Genomic DNA, 24,668 nt, shown 5'->3' with positions numbered 1-24,668 from the left:
CATATTTTTATGACGGCAGGCGATAATGCGTTAACTGCGATATACATATAAAAGTTGAAAATTTTTGCGTGGTTTCGTAATTATGAGACACGGTGTAGTTTTACGTGTGTATGCGAGGAAGGGAAAGGGGAGAAAAAGAGAAAAACAGTGAGAGAGGAAGAGTGAAAGACAGAAAGAAAGAAGGAGAAAAGGAGAAGGAGGGAGATAGGCAGGAAACGTAAAAGACAAGAAGAGAAGGAGACAGAGAAAGAAATAGAGAAAGGGAGACAGAGATGAGAGTGAAAGAGTGAAAGAGGAGAAGGTGAGAAGAGAAGCGAGAGCCAAAGAAAGAAACAGAAAGAAAGAAAGAGAGAAGAGCGAAAGGCGAAAAAGTGAGAAGTGAAAAGAGAGAAAAAGTAAATGGTAGAAAGGTGGAAAGGGAGAAAGGGAAAAGAGAGAAGACAGCGACATGAAGGTAAAGAGAAAGAACTGGAAAAAGACGGAACGAAGAGTGCCGGAGGAAAAGAGAGGAGCGACGAAAAGGGTGATGAAGAAGGACAAAGGTGAAGAAAAGGGACGGGCGCAGCGTGCGAAGGCAGCTTGCGCCCATGGGATTATTAATCAACGGCGAGGCGGCGGCTTTTTAAGCCACCGTCATACCGGAACTATCCAGCCTATGGTTACTCTTTCTGCCTCTCATGATCTCCTTTTTATTCCTTTTTGCGAGCCAATCATTCGGTGACTTGCACAAAATTAGCCTCGCAACTCGATCGATAAGGAATGCGTTGAACCGCAGACGAGGTACGAGAATAGATCCAACATCTCGCAGACTTTCGAGGCCTAAGCCAATTGTCTTATCGACCTAGAAATTCTGGACTGTTTATAATAAGTTCCTGTTCGATGACGTTCCCTCCGACGTTTCGAAACCAGCGAATGTTTGTTGTCAGGACCAGAAACAGACAGCGGCAACGGTAATGTCTAAACTAAGGATTTTGTGCATTTTTATGGTGAAGGTGAATACGTGACATTTTGAAATAGTAAAAAGGTTGGAAGAAACTTGTTAAAATTATTTAAAGTAGAACAAAAATTGCGCGCTGGTCCTATGTCTTGTAATCGGTGCGAACGATTTTTCTTTTGCAGGAAGATTCCTGGTAATGACCATCGGATCAATTGAAAAATAGCAAAAGCATTGAAGGAACTCTAAAATACAATTGTATTGTTCTCAGGTCATTGAAATTATTAAAGGAAAGAAGTGAATGTCTATGTAGCTCGCACGAATCTTGAAATCAATCCAGACAATATTTATCTTGCACGAGAACACACAGTCTAACATTGTTCACCAAGATCAGACCCATTTATACAAGTCATATATGTTGTGCATTACTAACAATAAACTTTCTAAACACGAGCTACGAGTTCGAAAATGACCCAGTAAGTATTCAGTGCAGACTTTGTCTTCTCAAATGTCTTTAAATCTTCAACAAGAAATGTTAAGCACACTGTGCAACGTACTCTGTATACATGTACATACACGTGTATGTACTCATACAAAGAGTTATGTGTCCCTAGAAACCATGGAGCGTTCGTTCGGACCATTTTTGTCTACAGTGAATAATTTGAGTCGTTCTCTGTACGATGGTATCGCAGGAAATTGATGGAATCCAGTTTCTTGTCGATAGCACGTATGCGGCAATACTTTCAAATGATACATTTGTGCGATCGTCGCCTCCTTTGGGGACAAAAGGAACGCGCATCTGAAGTGGGAAGTGGTGAAATGGGTATCTGATGGAGGCGATCTTCCTCGTAATGTCGGCGAACGCTGGATTCCCAATGGCGTCTAATGAAGCTGATGTTTGCTTTCAAATTTTGGTGAAATCTGACGGGCCGCTCGGGCTGCTCGCGATGAATCTGGGTTATCGTAGAACATGTGCAAAGTCCGGCGAGCTTTCAGTAACCATCATTTTCTTTTTATTTCTGTGGATGCATGCGGTACCAACCCTCCAACCTGTTCGGAAAACTGATGGAACTGGTAGTGGACTTCTCGAACAAAATTCCAGTAAACTTCAACATTCTTGGGCAAGAGATACGTAGTTGGTAGTTGTTTTGCACATAGTAATTCTGATAGGAGCTTCTTCATGGCGCGGCCTTTTTACTCTGATCCTCTTACTCGATCTTCCGCTTCTGCTGAACCAACCGACTGTACTAATTGCGCCTTACGGAGGTCATTTATCTGCTTTCTTGTACATCTAGATAGCTTAATTTGATGGTAAGTAAATTTAACGATGTTGTTACGAAAGATTGTCGTAAGATCATTGTTGCATTCTCAATTGTTACTTCAAATGAAATTTATTGCTTGAGAACAAATCAATTCAACGTTTTCGACAGGGCTTGAATGAAACTGTTAAAATTTTGAATTGGTTCCGATGCAACAGTTATTTTTTGACTTTTAACTCTTCTGTTCCGAGGAGTTACCGAAGCTTTTATTCCAACGTTTATGCATAAATAGGAAATTTTGACTTTTCCGGAAATACGAAGAAATTCTATAGTTGGACAGTAACACAGTTGTTCTACTTTGAAAAAGTTAGAGTACTTTCGAACTTTACTGTTTAGTATTAAAAGTAATTGAGTCTTGCAAACAGTTGATTTAAACGTAAACATACTAGAATATTGGATTAATCGAAGATTTAAAAACCCGTTTCTAAATCAACTAGCAGTGTTTTCATTAGCTTTAACCCATATCCAATGATCATTTTAAACAAATGTAAGTTTAACTTTGTTACTTCGTATACACAAAGTACAGTCTGAAATATATCACCTTTAACAATGCAAAAACATTTTTCGGATAAAGTTTTAGGGTCAATTAAATTTTTCGGATGAAGTAAAACATTCCGAAAATCAGTTTTTTCCTAGAAACATATTCAATTTCAGCCATCCACCAAACATCAATGCAACAAGGCTAATGGATGGAATTTTGATACCATTAATAGCACATCGACTGCATCGATGAAATTACATGACATCCTCGCATTATTCTCAATTCACAATACTTTATTCAAGATGAAATCGAGCTGGTGGACCTTTTGATCGCGGTTATATTAGAGCGAACATAAGATTAAATACGATATTTGCGCACTGTTCTGTTTCCCATAAAGCGTGAAATAACTAGCTTAAAGCAGTTGGTATTCGATGGTAATCTAGTATTTCTCCATTGTGTCGATACCGTTGCGGATGACATGGCAATTGTAATTGGGAGTTAGCGTTCCAAAAAGTTAGGCCGTGAAAACACATTGTACGTCAGGTCTATTTTTGTGTCCTGTTTTTGGTTCGAGCGACGCGTCACGATGAGCCAGGCAGGAGGACTGCATCGGTATTTCATTCGAATACTAATCGATACGCCGCTAATCGAATGAATCCGGGAATACGTTCTCGCGGAGGCACGTGCAGAGATTTGTTCCGCAGTCGCATTTGTTTTTGTCCTCCCCGCGGCCTGATTGTGCGTAACCCGAGTAATATCCACTTCCTCGGATTATTCACAGCCAACGTACTCCTTTTGTAATGAACGATAACGCGTGTGTTGCTCTTTAGAGAGGGGATTTTACGGACGAAGCATGTCCAATCGCATTTTTTTACCATACAGATAACCAACTACCGGCTGATGATAATTTAACACGAATACGATCAGGGCCGAAGATCAGTCCTAAAAGTTCCCACAAAATCGAAGTAATTTCACAGATCACCATTTCATTTTACTTAATGAAAAGAAGAAAAAGAAATAAGATGAAATAAGAAAGATATTGATTTTTATCGGAGTATAGGGTCATAAATCATAATCATAATTTTCGATTAAAAACATTTCTATCAAAAGTAGATACACGTTTAAAAACTAAAATATATATTCCTCTACAATCTATTAGAAAATACAGGAAAAGGGTCTGCAATAAAAGCTATAAAAGCTTCGATCCGTGCAAAATTGCTTTCTTTGGTTGGTTCATAATGGAGGTACAATAACAGCTATATTTCAGATATTTCAGATTTCAGGTGAGTAATTCTGGAGAAGAAGTACGTACTATTATGTGTATCTTTAAGTTCCTCAATATGGTTATATGGAAATATACGCACTGGCTCTGTTCGCTGTAGTGCAAACATTCCTATGCAAAACAATAGAATGTATTTCTACGCTTCGCTCTTATCGTTTAACACAGCTCCAACATAATCGTACCATTAAGCAACTTCTTCTGCTGTCTAAATTCGCTGTGAGGAAGTAAACTCGATCCTCGAAAATCATTTCTTCTTTATCATTTTGATTCGTTACATCAAGAGATGGTAAATCTTTCAACAACGACAGTTCCCTTTAAAGTTTTTTTATATATAATTATATTTTTGCCTGTGAATTATTATACTATCTTTTACAAAATCGAAATTTGTATATTTTTCAATTCTACAAAATTTAGAAAAATTGTTTACATATCGTCGAAGTTTCACGATCTTTTGAATTTTCGAATTGGAAATCTTCCCTCGTTAATGGAAAGATCTTTGCAAAATGAGTTGCGAATCTATGCTAATTCAATCTGTAAATCAAACCAATGAGTGAAAGCCTGAACTTCTACACAATCCCACTGTTTGCTTTCTTAATTTTGTACACCTATGTCGAGGTATTGTAATCATTATCATTCGGAATTATCTCGCTTCGGGTTATTGACTCTTGCACAATGGCGGACTATAACTCTTTGTACAACTTATCAATCAGCTGATGGATTACCCTATAACTATAGTATCATTGGAATTACATGTCTATGAAAAGTTTCAGAAATTGCATACTGTTTTCCATTGAACCGCGTCGTACAATGTAATTTCTTAACCTTTGAACGACGGACATTTGTCAGCATTTATGGCAGCCACAGCTGGATCCATTCAAATCTTTACGATTAATTTTCATTTGTATATTATTAAAACCTCTTTGTTCAGACTAAAGTTAATCCTTTTACTAGTTTCAATATTAATAGCTAATAATTCCATATGACTGCGAAGACGAACAATGTGAGTACAACTTTTTCAGTGTGAATTCTAAGAAAATAATAAATATATCAATTCTATAGGTAGTAAAAGGATGATTAGTACATAAGTATCAAAACACATGTTTAAATTTTTTCGTTGGCTCAGTTATTAACCATCCAGCACAACTTGAAAACTTATAAAACCTATAAAAGAATTTCCTGTTATCAACCGCCTCGTATTACTTCGAATATGAACTACGTGGGTACACGTTAACACTATGCCGTCCGCAGATCTCAGATATGATTCTTCTGTTTGACGCCGGCATAATAGCTTGGAAATTTTAGATATTAAAAAAAATTTCGAAGATGGCGGTAATATAAATTCCTAAAATTAAGATAAGTCGTCCGAGAATTTTTGTACTTAATACTTAGTTAAATAAGCACAATGCTATAGTTAGTTTGCTGCCTTTTAGCACCCAAGAAATATAGTTCAAATGTTATTTCAGTTTTTTAAAATGGCACCAAAGTCGTACCACCGGCATACAACAGATAGTTTTTGCAATGCACCAGCGTGGTGCCACCGGACGGCATAGTGTTAAGGACAGAAATTCCGTAATCGAGCGCAAAGAGAGAATTGGAAGAGAGTATGCTCTGAAAACGTGAGTAAAAGAGATGGAACAAGAAACACCGAACACGCCCGTTAATAAGATATCGCGATTATTAATCTGGTACACGTAATTGAACGACGAAGTAACTAACTAAACAGAATCTTGAACGGAATCCCGATAAAATGCCGAATATTTCAAAAAATCAGCACCTGCTCGCCAGACTATCTGGAAGAGACAAACTAGTCCGGGTGCTTCGGAAAGCTGGACTGGACAGCATTGTATAAATCGCAGACGATTACGGCGCAGACAGGAATGCTGTTCGCGTGCCATAGAGCTCGAGAAGCTCGGAACCGACGTCTAGTATCTCACGGTAGAAATCTAAATGAGATTCGATCCGTCCAGGAAGTCTCGAGCTTCCATGATTCAATCCTCGTAGCCAATCGAGGGAAAAGTGAAACCGCCTTTCTCGCCCTCCACGGTAATTCAATTCGATCTTCTGCGGGCCCATCTTCCTTTCTTATTCTCCCTTTCACTGCTTTCCATTCCCTTTCGCTTCCCTTGTACTTACATGTACGGGGTGAACCGTTTAAAACGGAAAACAGAGACATTCCTGTTATTTATGGCTGTGTCGAAAAATTTGATACAATGTTATTACTCTTTTACCCTCGTGCGGAATTTCTAGAGTTGTGAATACATAAATTTTAGCTAAATCGATTTATTAATCAATTTAATGTTTTAATCGTGTTTAAGACTTGCACTATATATATCACACACATCACAAGTGACCTATCGAAAATATGTTAACAGTAGAACTACCCAGAGTTGGGGGTTATTCGAATTGTTTCGAATAAATATTTATGTAAATTAGTTTATCTATTATTCCATTTTATTATCATGTAAATACATTTTAATAAAAAATTATAAGATATTTATTATTATATGGTATAATTTCAATGCATTATTTATATATATATATATATATATATATAAAATATATATATTTATAAAATAAATAATAATAAATATATATATAAATATATATAAATGTTATTTATATATTTATATATAATATAAATAATATATTCCATCATGCAAAACATTTCTGTTTCATGAAATTAATCTATTTTCAGCCCGTGCATGAAATATTTATAAATGTTCAGAGACCGGTTACTTGAAAAGAGCTGTTTAACAGAACGAATTGCGTCCCTAAATAATCAATGATCTACCGTTTCTCCTAAGTCAGCTCAATCAACATCTAATTCGGCCTACGCGTCATATTTCTTATCTCGATTACAGTTCATAGCCGCAGGGTTCAATAATACACGTTTCTCTTACAACAGTTCGATTAGACGAGCAATCATTTGTTTGTCCCGCACGTTTTTTGATAATAATAGCAAACGATGTTGCTTCCAATAATAGTAATATTATTGATATATTAAATATTATATATATAATATTATATATAATATTTAATTATAAATTATATATATATAATTTATATATAATATTTAATTATAAATTATATATATATATATAATTTATATATATTTATAGAATTTATAATTTACATTATATATATAATATAATATGAGATGTTAAACAAAATGTAAGAACGATCAGTTTTGCGGTTTTCGTCATCTTTTCGTCGTCCATCACAGTTCCATTACATTTCGTTTTCGAATTCCCCGTTCCCTCTAGAAGGGAAATTGGGGTATAATCTCCGATAAAAGATGGTTATGGGATTTATTGAGCGGAACGGAGGTACAAGGTTTCTTGCGGTGAACGTTTGAACAGCGATAAAAGAGTTGTAGAACTCGAAAAGGAAAGATGTGGAATAACAGTGGTACATGTCGAACAGAATCAAGTAGACTATTATTTCAAGTGGTATGTCCCAAATTACTTGCTCATTTTGTTTCAAATCGTAGATATTAAAATTAAAATATTTTATTCGTACTCGAAAAATGAATTGACATTATCGAAAACGATTCTCACTCTGTAATGCAATCTCTGTCTAAATATGCGTACGTTGACAAAAAATATCTCAGGTATTTATGCGAATCGTATACGATGCTATTGTACATGCTGTACACTGCATCGTGTTGAAATATTATTTCGTCCGACTCGTGTAGCATTTAATATTTCCAAGATTATTTGAAATATTTCTTCTGGAAATTCTATCCGACAATGGTGTCAGATGATAATACTGATGCAGTTATCAGGAATATGTCCGCGAATACGCGTGACACGCTCCGGGAACGAACGCATGTATATTTATACGAAGGTATAAAGGAAAACTGTTGGAATGCGATCCAGAAGGGGAATCTGTTTCTGCTTCGTGTACTTTTTTATCCAGACATTTCTGTTCCCCTGTATTTTCTGAATTTTTCCTTCCATCGAGAAAATAATTTCCCGCGGACTCGCATTTTTCATGTATCAATGGAAGATATTATACAACGACAGATTGAACAATTAATCATAAACTGTAAGCTCAATTTTGCAGTTGATAAAATGAGATGTGACATGAAAAATAAAAATAAAGGAACAATGAAAATAAATGAGATGCGGTTGGAACTGTATAAGTCAAATGTATTGGACAGAATTACCCAGTTGCTAATATCACATTAGTTCTAGAACATTCTTGTTGCTAAATATAAATAAATGGCTATTTGATTTGACTATTCATTCCTGTCTTAACCTGATGCGTTGTTCAGCTGGATGGTGTCATTAGGGACGTCATATAAATTGAACAGGTAGTGGGGAATATTCTCTATTTAGTCATGCTTCCGTGGAGATAAACGACAATAAATTTCAGAAAGTAAATCGTATACATAGTATAAAAATATTAGGGATTGCGATTTTGAAAATGATAATTAAAGTTAAACGATAAAATTCAAAGGTAATTTTATAAACTAACTACTGCAAATAACAAATTTTCAAAGCTAATCACGTAATTGAGAATAAAATAAATTATTTATCATTTGATATTTGAAATACTATTTCATCCAACACTTGAAATAGACTTTGAAGACACGAGTGGGTTAAGATTCAACCCTCTCTACATTTTTTATCCATCGCAGCCTATTAAACATGTCCACTTATTTTACTTCCTGCTGGCACTTCCATCACGAGGTAACCAATTTAAAGCCTTGCCTTAAGATTTCCTATGAAGCTGTAATCTCGAGAGCTGCTTTATCGTTAATAATGTACTTGAAATGAAAAGAATTCAGTCTTTATTCTACGTCTGCGTTTTGCTGTGACGGTACAATTATTCATGCCAGAACGTAGTTGCATTTCAATCTCAATAGCTTGAAATCAAATAAATATTTCTTTTCACTGAATTCATTTATTCGGACCTAAATGATGTAATTATTCTCCTTGCGATGACTATTGCTAATAAACTGATTGTATGCTCCCAATATTAATGTTGTTAATCGTTAAATTTTAATTTAGTAGCTAACGTGACTTTTAAATACTTATAATAACGCTAAATACTTATTACATATTTGTAAAATTACAAATTAGGTATTTCAACTGGGTTTCATTTTAATACAGAAATAAATTATTATTTGACATGAAGCACATGTAAAACATAGTGATTTCAGTAATTTCTTTTTCAACATATATTTTGATATTGTCAGCGTAAAAAGTATTCGGATATTGAATTTCAGATTTTTTACAAATTGTCGATATTTGAACTGTTATAAATTCGTAAAAAAGAGATACCGTAACAAATCTGGACTTATTTTAAAGCTTTTCCTAGCATGCTTCAGCAAACGGAAAACTGAAGACACAGGTTCGCTCGAAAATGTTACAAATTGAAACGTTTTCGAAAAAAATAAAAAAATCTTCGAAAAGGATTGAAACGTCTTCACAACGACCTCCCAGAATGTGGTCTGTGATCTTTTTTAACCGTTTCAAGCTTTAAAACGAATCTAGATTCGTTGTTGTACGGCAATTATAAAGTTGTTACGGAAATTATAAAGGTCCAAATATCGACAATTGGTGAAAAATCGGAAATTCGATGTACGAATGGTTTTTACGCTGACTGTATTTCAGATGTTTTGTACTACTTTATTATAAAAACAGAAACGATTTCAATAGAAACACGTGCAACGCTTTTCTTTGTGTGCACACAAGGCAATCCTCTATCGGGCTGACCTTAAATCCCTCGACACCTTCCGAGTCTCGGTTTAATGACGCCAAAATAATTACGGAAGATTGTTGGGATTCTAGCAAGGGAGAAAGATCGATGGCCTATTTTAATTTCTCAGAAAATTATTCATTCATGTATGCAGGAAGTCCCTGCAGCGGTGAAACGCGGATCTCTTGACGGGAACTGGATGCCAGTGATCAATCCTGGAATACACGGCTGCGAACGACAATTATTAAGATAATCGTTCGGCCGGCTATTCTTCTAAAAAAATGCGAAACGGTAATGGCGGATCAGCGTGCCGTTCGGATCACTTGCGAAACTCGTGTCATTAAGCTGTTTCGTTCTATTAAATCGTCCGAGCTGGCTTCAATTAAAAACTTATGCTGTCAAACCTGTAACCGCACGAAAGAGTGGAAGGACCCGGACGACAAGAGTACGTGTGCTGACGAGACCGGATACTATCAGGTTTTTAATGGAAAAACATTCAGAAAGTGAGAATGAGTAAGAGCGCCGCAGACGGGAAACTGAACAAAAAGAAACGACGAAACAGACCCGTGGGGTTGACTCAGAAACAAGAAACTGCGGAAAGAAGCTTCCGAGAGAGAGAGAGAGAGAGAGAGAGAGAGAGAGAGAGAGAGATTCTGGTCGTGCACGAATAATAAAAGTAATTCAGTCCGTGATGATCGCCGCTCGGACGCGGCATGAAATTGATTAATTTGCAAGAAAATTTCGACCGGAAAATTCGTGTTATCGGTTATTTACTTAACGCTTCAGTTGCGACAGTTCGTGGTAAAAAGTATATAGGTCACGTTGCTGAAAGTACTATGTGCTTACTTACGTAACAGTTCCTTTTCGAACAACTCGATGCTTCAATTTTAATAAAGTTGCGCAATACTCGAAGAAAATCTTTTGTATTTGTACGAAAGTATCACTGCTTAAATGATTACCATCTTAAAATAAACTTACGTTAGATAAAATTGGCACGAGATTGTAAATAAGACAATATCGCTGGGAATATGTACAAATTATTATTAAGTGCTAAATTATTTGACTGTCTTCGCTGCAGCTTACTAAATGATGTTAAAAAATATTGTACACGGTACTAATGAGCAAAGGAATACCAAAAATTACTCAAAATCTCGGGAAATAAGGGGTTCCTGAAGTTATTATCTTCAACTTATTACAATTGTTAAAAGAGGAAAGATATCTTCGTCACATTTATATGATTCTTAAAATTAACGTAGATAATTTTTATTTTGCACAAACATCTGTAGTCTAATCATGAATAAATAAAACAAGTTCCAACGACGTGCTGTACGATTAGTTACCTAATGTCATTACTAGACTGCGGATTTTATGCATTTACGACAAAAATGAGTAGATCAATCTCAAAACAGTAGAAGCATTTAGGGAATTTCTCAGGGAATATCCTATATGTTCCGATTAACGTAGACAATTTTCATTTTACATAAAGATCCGCGGTCTAGTAATTACGATTGTGATTCATGTCACAGGCTTTTAAATAAGTGGTACTATAGTTAGCAAGCGCGAATAAAGAAGTAACTGCATTGCAGATGCTGCTATTTGGCGTAATTGAAAGACGACCGAAAAAGGCATCAATAAATGCGGTATGTAGGACATTGAATGCCCGAAAAGTCTGGCAACGAGGTCAAACAAACCGGAAAACGGCGGAGAATAACACGTGAAATAGGTTAATACGCAGTGAAATACGAAAATAAGGAGCTTGGTCATATTCCGAATGACATACTACATATTACCATGGATTTCTACCAGCTACGGTATGAATATAAGTAAGTAGCTTTAAGAAGATTGAACTACACGAACGCAAAAGTATGAAGGGTAAAATTACGTTAATACGTTACGTATGAACTTAGCTGGTTTCAATCCGCAGACACTTTTCCATTAATAAGAAATTATATTTTTGCCTGATATCGGGATAATCTGCTTCTAGAATTGTCTATTATTTATGGAAAGATGACAGTTTTGCGAGGCGAACGGGGTCAAACTCGGAAGCAATGAAAAAGTTAGGAGATGATACAGCGTCCCGAAGAATTAGGATGACAAGCGCTACGCTGAAGAAAAATTTGCATAAAATAGTGGATATGTCGAATCATTCCAGAAGTAGATAATGTCGTTGTTTCATGTCAATTTTCACCGTAAAATAGCAATAGGTACTTTTTACTTTTCATCATCGGTACATCGAGCGTTTTCTTCTATTATTGTCTACTATTTCTCGGATGATTTATGAGTTCTTCCGTCGAGAAAATATTAGCACTGTCATTAACCGCTATGTCGTCTAAAAAGTAATTTGAATTTCTGAGAGATAAATAAAACTCAAGTGACCCAGAACACTGCGCAAGTTCTACTCAAAGAATGCACGCATATCACACTGTTCATGGTTCATTCGAGATTTGTTTTTTTTACCTTAAATACCTTACAAATTGTCCATTGAATATTAGGTAAATTCTTATATTTCTGTTGGATTAAATATCTCTTCACCGAGAAAGTGTTTAAATTTTTAAGCTCTAATTGTCTATCAGATTAACTTGGTGACTCTTGTCTTGTAAAGCCATTTCACATTGACGCAACAGCAATTCAATTTTATAAGAAAGCATAAGTGACAACAATATTTCTGAAAAATTCTACTTTTATCCTGTCGTAACGATATGGTTAGCTTTCTATTAAAACAAAGAAAATCAAACTTTCCAAATTATTTTAAAGTGGCCAGATAAATCTTCATCAGTTTCCGCGGAAGAAAGTAAATTCAACATTTGCGGTCCGAATGAATAAATCACAGTTTGGGGGAAGCATACCGCAAAATTAAGTACAAAAAATACCATTCGTGAAATTGAGAAAAATGACGAGTCACTTTGTAGTTTGGGGAGATCTGCACGTTACCAGCAGACACGGTGATTTGCATTTTGCCGAAGGAAATATAGACAAATGGATGTAGCTTGGTATCCTAAAACGAGATTTCGTAAAAAACTTTCTACAATAACGCAAGAATGGTAAAAACGTAAGACAGTAGGCATTACAATATAGAATTAGCAAATGTGATATTGTAAATTATCATATTTCCTAATGAAAACGTGTAAAACAGTCAAACTAACGAACAATAAGTAAAAACTGAAGATTGTGAAACAAAAATGTTGTGAACAATGCACTAGGTTTAATATGTAGCTGTTGAAAGAAGATAAATAGACTGTTAACTTTTATGCAAAATGAAATTCTTTCGACGTTTGTTCAATTCTGTACTTCACTTACACATATTTATTTATATGTATATTTATTTATTCAGCATAAACGGGCCAAATATCCATTTAATTTTCTACAAAGACTCAATATAATAATAATAAAACGCCGATAAACTTTTTGTCAAAAATATATGAAATCCAGAGCGTAAGTTACACTGCAAACGTAAACAAATATACGTAGACATTTTTTACAAGGACGTCTTTTTAAAACCGGATCAAACGAGTTCAACATTTTTAAAATGTTAAAAGGATTGGTTTGCTAGATAATGTGCATAAAAATGTTTGCAAAAATAACACTTGGATGGAATGACAAACAAAAATTAAGAGAAATCATGTCTTTCAACATATTTATCTGAGTATATAACGAATCCCGTTTTTTTTTTAATTTTTTGTGTCATTTTATTCAATTGCTACTTTTGTTAAACAAAAATTTGTACACAATCTCTACTTAATAAACTAGTCCCTCTAACATCTCAAAAAAATTCTGATCACCTAATCCAATTTTAGAAATTGGTGGTGTGCATAATTATAGACTTAAAGTAACTTATACATTGTTACTGATATCTAAACGAAAACTTAATAAAACATTATATTTGTATACTTCTATTTTCTATTATTTCCAATATAGAAATATAGAAATATATTCTTGTACATTTCAATTTTCAATTATTTCTAATGTAGAAATACACAAATATATATTCTTATATATTTCTATTTCCTCTATCATTTCCAATACTTATAGAACTACACAAATACGATATTTTGTTAAGTCTTAGTTTAAATGTCACTAAAAATGTAAAAAGTTACTTCGAGTTTATAATTATTCACGCCACCGTATTTGTCCACGACTGTATTTCTACAACAATTTCGAACATATTTCGTTCACGTTCGGTGCTTTCTATCGATAGAACCGAGCCAGTGAGACATCACCGGGGAGAATTATGGGAGCGAGTCGGTGTGCACAGCCACAGCATGCCGCATCGACTCCTAATTCATAATACAAAACTTCGTGGATTTCGTTAATTCGCTTAGGTAATTCCGACTAATGCGCAACGGGGAGCCGTTCGAGGAGGTCTGGCCGAGTAATATCAAAGTTTTTCCGAGTGCTGAAGGAGGAGGATCCCTCGGCCGTAACATGAAACGCAATTGATAGAAGTAGAGTGCGAGAGAAATGGAAGGAGCGACGAAGATGTCGGACGAGCGAAAAATAGCATAGAGTATGTTGCGACATGGTGACCTCGTAGCCGAGACGTTTGGCCATGTTCGCGGCGAACGCATCAGCAGTCCCCGCGCTACATCTCTTTCAGTTCCGTAGCTCTCCTCTGTTCCTCTTCGCCGTTGGTACACGTACAACTTCCTACACATACATAGACGGCCGACGGAACAACACGCAGAGAGGAAAAGTGGGCGACATCGTGGCGCCCATTTGCTCCCGTTGCCAGACTCTTTGGCGGTTCGGCGTCTCACAGGCTACTCCGATTCTCTCCATCCTCTTTTATTCTCCTCGCTGTCATAGCTTCCCCCACTTGGCGCGCTTCGTCCCTACCCTTGCTCCCTCTTATTCCTATTGTGTCGCTTCACAAGCTCCGAATCGTCGCGTTTCGATTCCCCTGTTCTCCTAGATTCGTCGCCCACGCGTCGCTGTCCGAGGTGTTCGACGAGCCAAGGGGATCCGAAATTTACACTTTTTAATCGACCCTCCCTGTCGCGCGGCGACAATCTCTCCTCGTTGCGTCGGGTTACAGTTTTCGTTGCAAACGGTAACATCGACTTTCGCTCGTTGCTGCGAGCTTAACGTTCCCGGAGTAACATTATCGTGGGGCCTGAAAGTAACTAATCTGTGTTGCTTTATGAGAACGACAAGACTGTACTTATTTAGATCTCGCGTCATCTTTATTATAACGTATGCTTGAATGAATTATTTTCCAGTATTGGGCAAATATTATTCAGAGTAACGAGTTCAATCATAACGAATAAGGTTGATTATTTGTGCGTTGGTGCCGAATAACGTTAATTAAATTATTCGTCATTTGCGAATAAAAAATAAATTTAGCTTAGTCGTTATTTAAAATTTTTGAATAAAAGGAGAACGTATATATTTTTAGAGATATAGGTAAATACGATACATACACAATATGGTCTCGTTGTTTTTAAAAAGCAATGCACTTTTTGTGCTTTTTTTGTTCCAGCGTTTAATATATGGAGAGAATTCAATTACTTTCATTTTATTGAAGTTATTGGAGAAAGAATGAAGCCTCTATTTGTCATAATTCATGCGAAGAAATTTTATTTTGCATAAACAACCGCATTTTTTCAAATACACGACTTTCCTACGAAAATTAGGACGCTGCCACAGATTTTAAATGACATCCCTGCATCTTTAGAATACATTTTTAGGATGATAGAGGATTATTGAATAATTTGCGTTTCAGTTTCTCATTCCGATTTAGGTCGCTTCATTAAAAAAGATTAAGGATGTCCGCATAAAGCAGTGTCGTTTCATAACTGATAAAGGTCTTAAAAATATTTTTAGTTACCGTTTTCGTACTAGATTGCGACCTAAATACAAGAAGTGACGTAATAAATTGCACATCATGCATCTATGATACCTCTGACATACATTCATACAAAACAGAGACAGTGATAAATCAGAATCGAAATAATTATAAAGGTTGTTACCAAGCGAACTTGTTAATTTAATTTTCTTATATGGATTTCTGTGTTTGAATTTAATATGACACGTAAAACAGACTTCACTATGACTACACTGCGAATTTGTTGCGGTATACTAATTTCGACTTATTGAAATGATTACGGAAACAAATAAAATTATATTTGGCTCATTTTTGTCTTGAAATTGAACCAGAAGATTTTTATTTCGCATACAAATTTATTGCGAAATATTATAGGATAAATTGCAGTATCTGTTCTAATAGACAATAAATACCGTTCAATCAGTCCGGACATAGAGGCATTTTACGCACCTAATTTTTAGTTGAAACTATTACAACCCTGGCAAAAAGTTTCTGATCATATACACTAATATAAAATTGACAAATAATATTCGCATTTTGTAGTTATAAAGACGAACGGAGAATGTAATAATAAGTAAATAAATACAACGTAACACAATCTTTCATTTATTATCAAAAAGAAAAAGTTTTCGATCATTGAGTTATTAATATTTTGTTACATTACCACGTGCTTATATGACACTTTTAATGCGTTGGGGTATTGGCATTTTTAAGTTTTCACAATGCCTAGGCGAAATTTCTTTCCACGACAATTTTATCGCATATCGAAGTTTCTCTTTAGTTTTTGATTTCTTCTCGTGAATAAATTTTTTTAATTTTGCCCACATGTTCTCGATTAGGTTCAAATCGGAGGTCATTTCAATGTTGTAACATGATTTTGCTCTGAATAGTCTTTTAGTAATTTTCTGCGGTGACAGCCAGCGTTGTCATCTTGGAAAATGAAATCTGAAGGATCATCGGACCCCCCCCCCCCCCCCCTATGCTTGGAAATAAGAAATCTTCTAAAATATTAATATATGTTTCTGCGTTCACGTTCTGATATACAATGCATAGTTTTCCCACTCTCTTTTCCGTTATACAACTCCATATCATATAAGATTGCGGATTGCTGATCTTCATTAAATTTTTCGTTAGATCTCCGCCAAACAAATTTTCCTTCCAGCGAAGATTTACAAGCGAAGTTGTAACGAAACTATTCCATTTAATGATCTCGATTAATCATGGTTCAATTTGCATTCGATGTTGAATTTCACGTTGAGAGGTCGGCTTTAATTTAATATAACCCTGTTTGTTAACAATAAAAAGTTTCCGTTAGTGCGCATCTGTGCTATTTCGGCGATTCCGTCTTTTATTTTAGGACAGTTCCACCTCACACTACCAACGAAAATTTGCTTCGTCGATGGTAAAATATTGTACTCCGTTCTCCGCATTTCTCGCGTTTCTCTCTATACTTGGCTGACAGCTTCCTGTACCGAATTTGCACACGTTTGATGTTCGTGCTTGTCATTCGTGACGTCCGGATCACTGTCCTCTTAAATAACATTCGCATGTTGCGCCTCAATTTGCGTGAAAAAAAAACATTTCCTTTTATGGAATATGCATTGTACTCAACGAAACGATTCTCGGAGCGGTACACGATACGACATCCACGACGATTCCTTTTTCGTAAAAATTAAGAGAGAACTTGTTAAAGTTGTCGATATTAAATGATACAAACGACAAAGATTACGAAATAGTAGTACTTTTGATCACATATGTTACGAGGGCTTAGAAATAAAATAGAATAAAAGATCCTTATTCTTGAGAAGTGGAAAGCTCTTCGTTTTAGAGAAATGAATCCATGTTCTCTGCAATTCCAATGTATTTACAATTATTAGCAGAATGATATATGTATTGTAATTAACTGTATCATTAATAGACTGCGAATTTCACACATTTATTATACAAGTTATTGAAGAAAGACAATATCGAAGTTTTATTATATTATAGAATATAATATTATATTATATAATATATTTTATTATATCATAGAACTGAGTTAAAATCCTAAGTGATTAACTAACTTTTATTTTGCATAAAAGTCCGCAGTCTAATCATTATGCGCGTTAAAATGTCACAAACTATTCGAACGTACATAACACTCGATACGTCGAATTATGATTACGCGGTACACGTTGGAAGTCTGTCGAATCAGTTTTGAAGTTTCGCTTTTTAAGTTTCGATTAACGACGCACTGGCAATTGCAAATTCTCGTCTCGGTTCTGCGAAATTGGAGGAACTATCGAGAAACAGGAAGGGAGGGTTGGAGGAACTATCAAGTCCAGTCACGGGATGCAAATCGTCGTTTCTTGCGCATTTGATGCAACTTATTTGTAACCGTTGCGTGTAGCAAACGCGATTCGATCTTGACAGAAAATGATACAGGGTAGATATATCAGTTGTGGCCTGTGCACCGTTTCTGGTTATCTGTATTGTTCTATTATTAGTCACAGCTTCTTATTTGAAATTAACTGCGGTTCCTAGCGATCAAATAGAACTTGAAACTAGTAAATGCATATATTGTTTCTAGTGGATAGGTAAGTACAAGATAGTACGAGATAGTGTTTAGAAATGTACGAGATAGTGTTTACAAACGTTGACAGTGATGGAAATATTTTGTTTACTACTGACCATTGCTCGGAAGAAGTCAGTTGAGAAAAGTGTAGGACAGATTCCCACCAAACCACCCATGTTAACGCCCTCGCGAAAGTAGGGTAAAACGCGTTTCCCTTGTTGGCAAAAACGATCCCTTCCTATTGGCCCCAAATTAGCCGCCATACTGAATTTCCACGAAACGAGGAGCTCGAGTTCGGCCGAATAAAAACAAACAACGCCTCCTGACTCCCGTCATGTCTCGCTCACCCGTGGTCGGCATTTTCGGCCAGGAGCACGTCAGACGCGTGTGCCCGCGCTTTCTGTGTGTGTGTATTAGCAAGGCGCGCGTATTCGCGAGACGCGCGATGGAGGTCAGGGGGCGTAGAACAATCGAGACAAAGTAAAGTAGACGCAACAATTACAAGATGCAAGAGCACTGACTTATCCCTTTTAGCATTAACTTCAGATTCTTCTGATTAACGCGTGACTATTTCTAACTAACGTCTTGATTAACTTTTCATTGCATCGGGCAGCAAACGTGCTGTATTATGCACATATTTCTTATATTTATGTTGTATCGGGAAATGAAGCTCCACCTAGCGTCTTCCATCTTTTTATTATTCCAAACTTCTGTTCATAATTGGCTAAGTAACGTGCTGAACAAGAGACGTGATTAGGCGAAGCGGACGCCCGATCCCCTTGCTCCTCGGATCGATTAGGTTGTGGGTCTTCTCGTTTATCAATAGAAGTGGGTTTCGGGAGGTCAGAGAAAAGTGGGGACTACGGGCGTGTAGATCAGGCAACGCGAGCGGAATACCCCCTATAGCCCTCTGCCGAAATGACTGACTTATAAGGGTCGGGCAGTACTTAAATAGCTCGCAGCAATTAATGTTTGTAAACTATCTCGGATGGATCGACCGCGGCAAAATAGACAATTAAATCCTTTACAAATGAAAACTTGTTAAAGTCGATTTTCTCGAAAACGGAGTCCCGGATACAAAAATGTTATATAGGTAGCAAATTATTTTCTCATTTCTTCTCGTAGAATCACGTACTCGGTTGTACTACGAATTTCGGCCCACCCTGTATATGTAGAGGAAACAGGAAAGGGACACTGGAAATGGAGTCAACGAGGAAGGAGGAAAACTGTGTACGTGCTTGGAAATCATTCCTCGACGATGACTCGATCACCGACGTCTAAACTCCATGCATATTGCGAACCGATTCGCTTTCTTGACGATTGTTTCTGATGCTGAACAGCTTATCCATACCTCTCTGCCGTACAGGCGAGAAGAATTAAACATAGGTCTACATAAATATGTTCTGCATAATTGGCTCGATAGAAAGGAATTTTTCTCTAATTTGTAATTCCTAAATATTAGCAATTTAAAATTTCCCGATGCTTACGGAATATTAAGACGCGTATTATCATTCCTCACAGTTGTAGCTTTGGAATGATTTCTGTAATCGGTTACCACTTTAAGTGTAACTTTCTGAAGTTTCAATTTATATATATAATTAATAATTATTAATTATATAATATATATATATTATATAATTAATAATAATAATATATATATATCTTATTATATTATATTATATTATATATATATATATATATATATATATATATATATATATATATATATATATATATATATGTATATATACATATTACTAAACAATAATGCCAAGAGACAGTCGTGGCGAACGGAATAATAGCCCATATTTTGATCGAGCGATTTAACTCGTTATGGTCATTCACTGATTTCGGTTTGAGCCAGTTCACGCGGCACAGCAGCGGTTACGAGTGGGTTAAATGAAAATTAACCAATAATAAGCAAAACATTTTGTACTCGAGTTCAGATGATATAACAAGTAAAATAGATTACGAAATTTAAATAATACATCTTATATAACCGAGTTTCGACAATTAGCTAATCCGTCAAAATGTCAGCCAGAATTAAACTTCGCACGGGATCGTCAATTTACATTTTTCATTAAAAAGTGTCTCAATCTAACAGATTGAAGCGAGCTAATTTTGAGTTTCCATCCGATAGTTATATTGAATTATTAATCCAAGCTTCAATTCGTCTAAATTGGTCTAAATTCGTCGTGAAATATAATGTCATTTAGTCGAAATCCAGGACAGAGTATTAAACAATTATTAGATTGCTGGTTTTGGTTTTTCTTAGATGAAACCGATATTCTATCGTTCAATATTACGTATTGCCCTATATGGGATACGTGCCGAATGGGAAATACTATATTAGAGAATCCTGACATAATATGTACTAGCAGTGGATACAGGCAGCTAAAATCATTTGTTTCTACCAGTATCTATAGTTGTAAAGAAGCAAGTGCTGGCAAAAGAATATTGAGAGGAAAGTGATATTATATGTAACAGGATAAGCAGAGCAGCTTATTATATCTGAATGACTAATTTTGTTATTTTTTGTCTCGTTAACGCAATATTTTTGGAAAATGAAATGACGATTTTCTTGATACGGAATATCTTGAACTTACTGTAAAACATTTCATGTTAAAGACTTGTGTGTTTAATGCAGTTACATAAAACTTTGTTTTCGTATCTCTCGTATGTCGTTCATCATACACATTAGATTTATTAGATGTATGAGATTAATATTTTATAGATTTTATATCAATTGGTTAGCTGTTTTTGACGAGTATACTCGTCATAACAGAAAATGTTGCCATTTCTTTATAACTAGTAGATTCGTCAAAAACAGCTAACTGATCAAGAAAAAAAAATTATATATTTTATAAAAGTGTTCTAATTAAAAACAAAGTATGAAGAAAATCAAATATATACAATACGATTACGGTGACTTATAAAGTTTTCAAAGAGATTAACTGGTTAAAAACCCTGTACGTTCAATGTGGTTGCATAAAGCATCTTTTCTGTTCATCGAATGTTGTAGATAAAAGACTCGATTTTCGCAGACGAAAAGGATCCTAATCGGTACCTAAAGGAGTCTCGAAGATCCTTTTTACTTCCTAGAATTTACATTTCTGTCGTCACACTGATTTGCACACATCAGTTGCGGTAGCTATCAAGGCAAGACCGACTGTCGTTAAAACCAACGACTTCCTCGAAAAACCCTTTCTTCCTACGACTAAGGTCCTTGGTTTCTCGTCTCGGGACGATATTACATTGCGACGGTTTTATATGTCATCGCCACAATGCGTTTTTACAGCTCTAGCTTCTTCTGGGAGCCAATCCATTCGTCCGCATGATACTTATCTCGGTCGCAGGATTGCTGTACCTCGGACGATCAGATTCGGCCTTGCGACGATGCGCGATTCAATCTATTTTCTAACGCGCTTGCACGTTAGGGGCTGTTAAGCCTCGTTGACAGGCTCCCTTGCGGCATAGTACTCTACGCCATAATCTGGCGAGTGCGTACTGCGCTGAGATGACAAGCTATAGCTAGACATACGGGCAAGAGAGGCACTTCGTTCGTCCCGCTTGACCCCGCCTTTGACACTTTCGTAGTTTCTTCGTCGCGCAATCCGATTTGCAGACGCGGCCGTTCCAGGCATCAACGAAAATACGTGTCACAGATGGAGCTGTTTCACTCTAAACATTGATACTGTTGTTGAACGCTTATCGGAACCACATTCCTTTTGCCTGGTCAATCTGTTCTCTCGTTCGTGGGTCACTGTTTTGCATCGAGATACAGCGACGTGCAAAAGTGGGTGCACGCCATTTAACATTCAGATGTGTCTTTTGACAAAAGTATAACTAAATGTGCTCAGGATCATTTAGATGTTGATTTACCAATTTTTCCGCACATGTCTCAGAGAACTCTTTCTTTCTTTCTTTCTTTCTTTTTTTACTAAAATTAACAGTCAGAAACTGATAGTCAAATGACGGTATTTATGCTCTGGGCCGAAATGGATCCCAGCCTCGTCTACCGAGTTCCGTTTAAACGTTAAAACGGGATAACTCTTTCAATTTTTGGCAGAGTTACTTAAATTTTAAAGAAGATGTCACAGCAAGGTGCTAATAATGAGAAATTTCTGCATTTAAATAGAGCACGAGTGATCTCGTTAATTATCACTTGAAAGTTATCAGAGTCTGAGAATGTTCCATATCGACCGAGGATTCGCCAGAATTTTGGTATTCCTGGAAACTGTCGTGCTCCTCGGCGTGATTTAAAGATTCATTTTTGCGAGGAGGATGCGGTTCCCGATTCTGTGTCCGGAATTCTTCGAAATATTCAGTATGTAGGAGCCGGTCGACGCCGGCGTCGTCGTTGTCGACGTTCGGCCGAAGTTTCCCAAGGAAAGAGTGGGCGGCGTTAAAAGCATCGCAGCTCGTAAAAGTCTCGCTCGTATTTGAATATGATTTTAATACTTCCGGCCCGCGAAAGCGCGGACGTATAGGCATAGCGAGGCGTTCCGTCGCGATAATTCACGTACTACCGGCAGTTTGTTGGTGCCGCGGGATAAAACGGCAAGTGTACTCACTCTCCGACGTGCTCGCCATTCCAACACCGTTTGTCGGGATACTCCTCGCAGATCAGGTCGGCGAGAGTGCCGTAGAAGGTCCGGGACCTGACGACACTGGCCAAGAAATTACCCAGCTGCACGTGCAACTGCGTCGGTAATGTTCTATGCGTGACAGGAGGCGCAGCTGCGTGCATCTCGAGGCTGCTGCCCGCCGCCGATTTCCCCGCTGCAGCTGCATCCGAAGGTGTAACGGTTCCCTCGTTCTTCGGCTGCAGTTCCGGGCGGCCGCACTTTATTCTCACCTGTAACAGGTAACAGATTTCTTTAGTTTCCCGAAATTTCGGTCTGAGTCGGTCTCGGTCTGATCTCGGCGAAGAAGTTCGCGGTGGCTTTTTGGAAGAAAGACAAGAGCGACCGCTTTTGTCCACGGACCATTAAGGATAGCGTCTAGTTACGGTAAGGTGGTACCGATGGCGTAAGGAGAATCAAGAGACCGCCACTTTGTGTGACGTCATAGTGCTGCTACCTGTTTCTTAATTGGGAAGAAAGTGCCAACTTCTAGGGTATTTTGTGGAGTTCGTTATTTTACAAAAACGTAAAATTTTGCATTCTAGATACTGCTCGGACATAGATTGAACTTTTAGGAAACACAATTGATCACTTCCGAACTGCTCATTGCGATACTGAAGCATCAAACTGGCTACTACGGAAACCTGTAAGTACATATGGATTTCTTCTGTGTGAATACACTGTATTGATTGGATTTCCTCTACACTTTAGGTCAATTCAAATTTCAAGTGTAATTTCCAAAGTAAGAAACAGGTAGCAGTATTATGATGCCACACAAAGATGGCGGATGGTCTTTAGATTCCCCTTACGGATTTGGTACCATCTTCCCTCGCCTGTAAGTCAAGCATGTGCACTGTCCTTGTGGTCTGTAGTTTTTGTTCCCACACTTTCACTACTAGCCTCACGCTCGCACAATTCCATGAATTTAAAATAAGTAAATAAATAAGTAAGTAAATGAGTAAATAACCCTTAACTATTTTTGCCGGTCTGTGAGACCGCTACTAATTACTTATTCATCTATGGTGCTAATATAATTGTAAGAAAAATTGTAAAGAAAAGAACGTTTTTGATACACTTGCTTCTACTCAATCAAATTTGGACCCCATTATTATTAATGTGCAAAGCAAGAACAATTGAGTTTGATTTTTTATTTAACGCTTCTATGCCAATAGTAACGCAATAAATATTAACGGCACGCGAGACCGCTAATAAGGATTACGTAAGTTTTAATAGGCGCAGCGGTTAAGGGTTAAATAATATGAAAATTGGAAAGTAAGGCAGCATGACGATTGAATACTAGGGTGATTCTCACTCGTCGACTTTCGAGTTTGGAAACCAAAATTTGGAAGCAATCGGTCAACGGGAGCTCGTGTCGCATATGCGTTAAAGCCTAACCACTTCAATTATTTCATCTCATTTTCGAACACAATTATCTTTCGTTAGTTCAGAAATACCGTTATACGTTTCTTTAACAAAAAACACGAAGCCTTAGATGAATACCGATGAGCTGTTATTTTAAAAAGTTTTAATGTTGGGAACGAAAGGTTGATTTAAGGGCTGTTCGTACCAACGCTAATGACTGCCGATAAAAAGACATACATGTAAATCAATATTGTAAATGTTGTAAATATTTCAAAAAATTTCAGCAGCTTTAGAACCACGATTCAACTCATAAAGTACAACGTGTCGGAGATGCTCGTTTTTATTGACTTGAGAATCCATATTTTTGGAAGATTAATTACCTTAGCATTAACGCAAGATAAAAAGATGTAGAATCGCGTACAAGAAGTAAACAAAAGGCAAGAGAACAATAGTGTCAGCTTCAAAACTCTGATAAAGACAATCATTTATTTCCAAACGAACAACATCTATTCAAAATGTGTACGGGTATGTATAAATCTTTTTTAAATAAACTAGTATGCCAATAACGAGACAAAAATAAAAAA

At 36.6% G+C, this 24,668-nt stretch overlaps 1 protein-coding gene across 1 annotated transcript in view; it reads right to left on the bottom strand.

Moving 5' to 3' along the window:
* Positions 1 to 24,668, bottom strand: part of dally (division abnormally delayed protein) — a 219,796-nt gene that overhangs the window by 31,335 nt on the left and 163,793 nt on the right. Inside the window, exon 5 of the mRNA XM_033482407.2 lies at positions 22,672 to 22,955. Within this exon, the coding sequence (XP_033338298.1) occupies positions 22,672 to 22,955 (284 nt within the window). The remainder of the gene's footprint in view (positions 1 to 22,671; positions 22,956 to 24,668) is intronic.

This window comes from Megalopta genalis, chromosome 6 (assembly GCF_051020955.1).
Source record: "Megalopta genalis isolate 19385.01 chromosome 6, iyMegGena1_principal, whole genome shotgun sequence".
Taxonomy (NCBI): Eukaryota; Metazoa; Arthropoda; class Insecta; order Hymenoptera; family Halictidae; genus Megalopta; species Megalopta genalis.
Note: the sequence above shows the minus strand (reverse complement) of the source record. Positions and strands in the feature narration are given on the sequence as shown.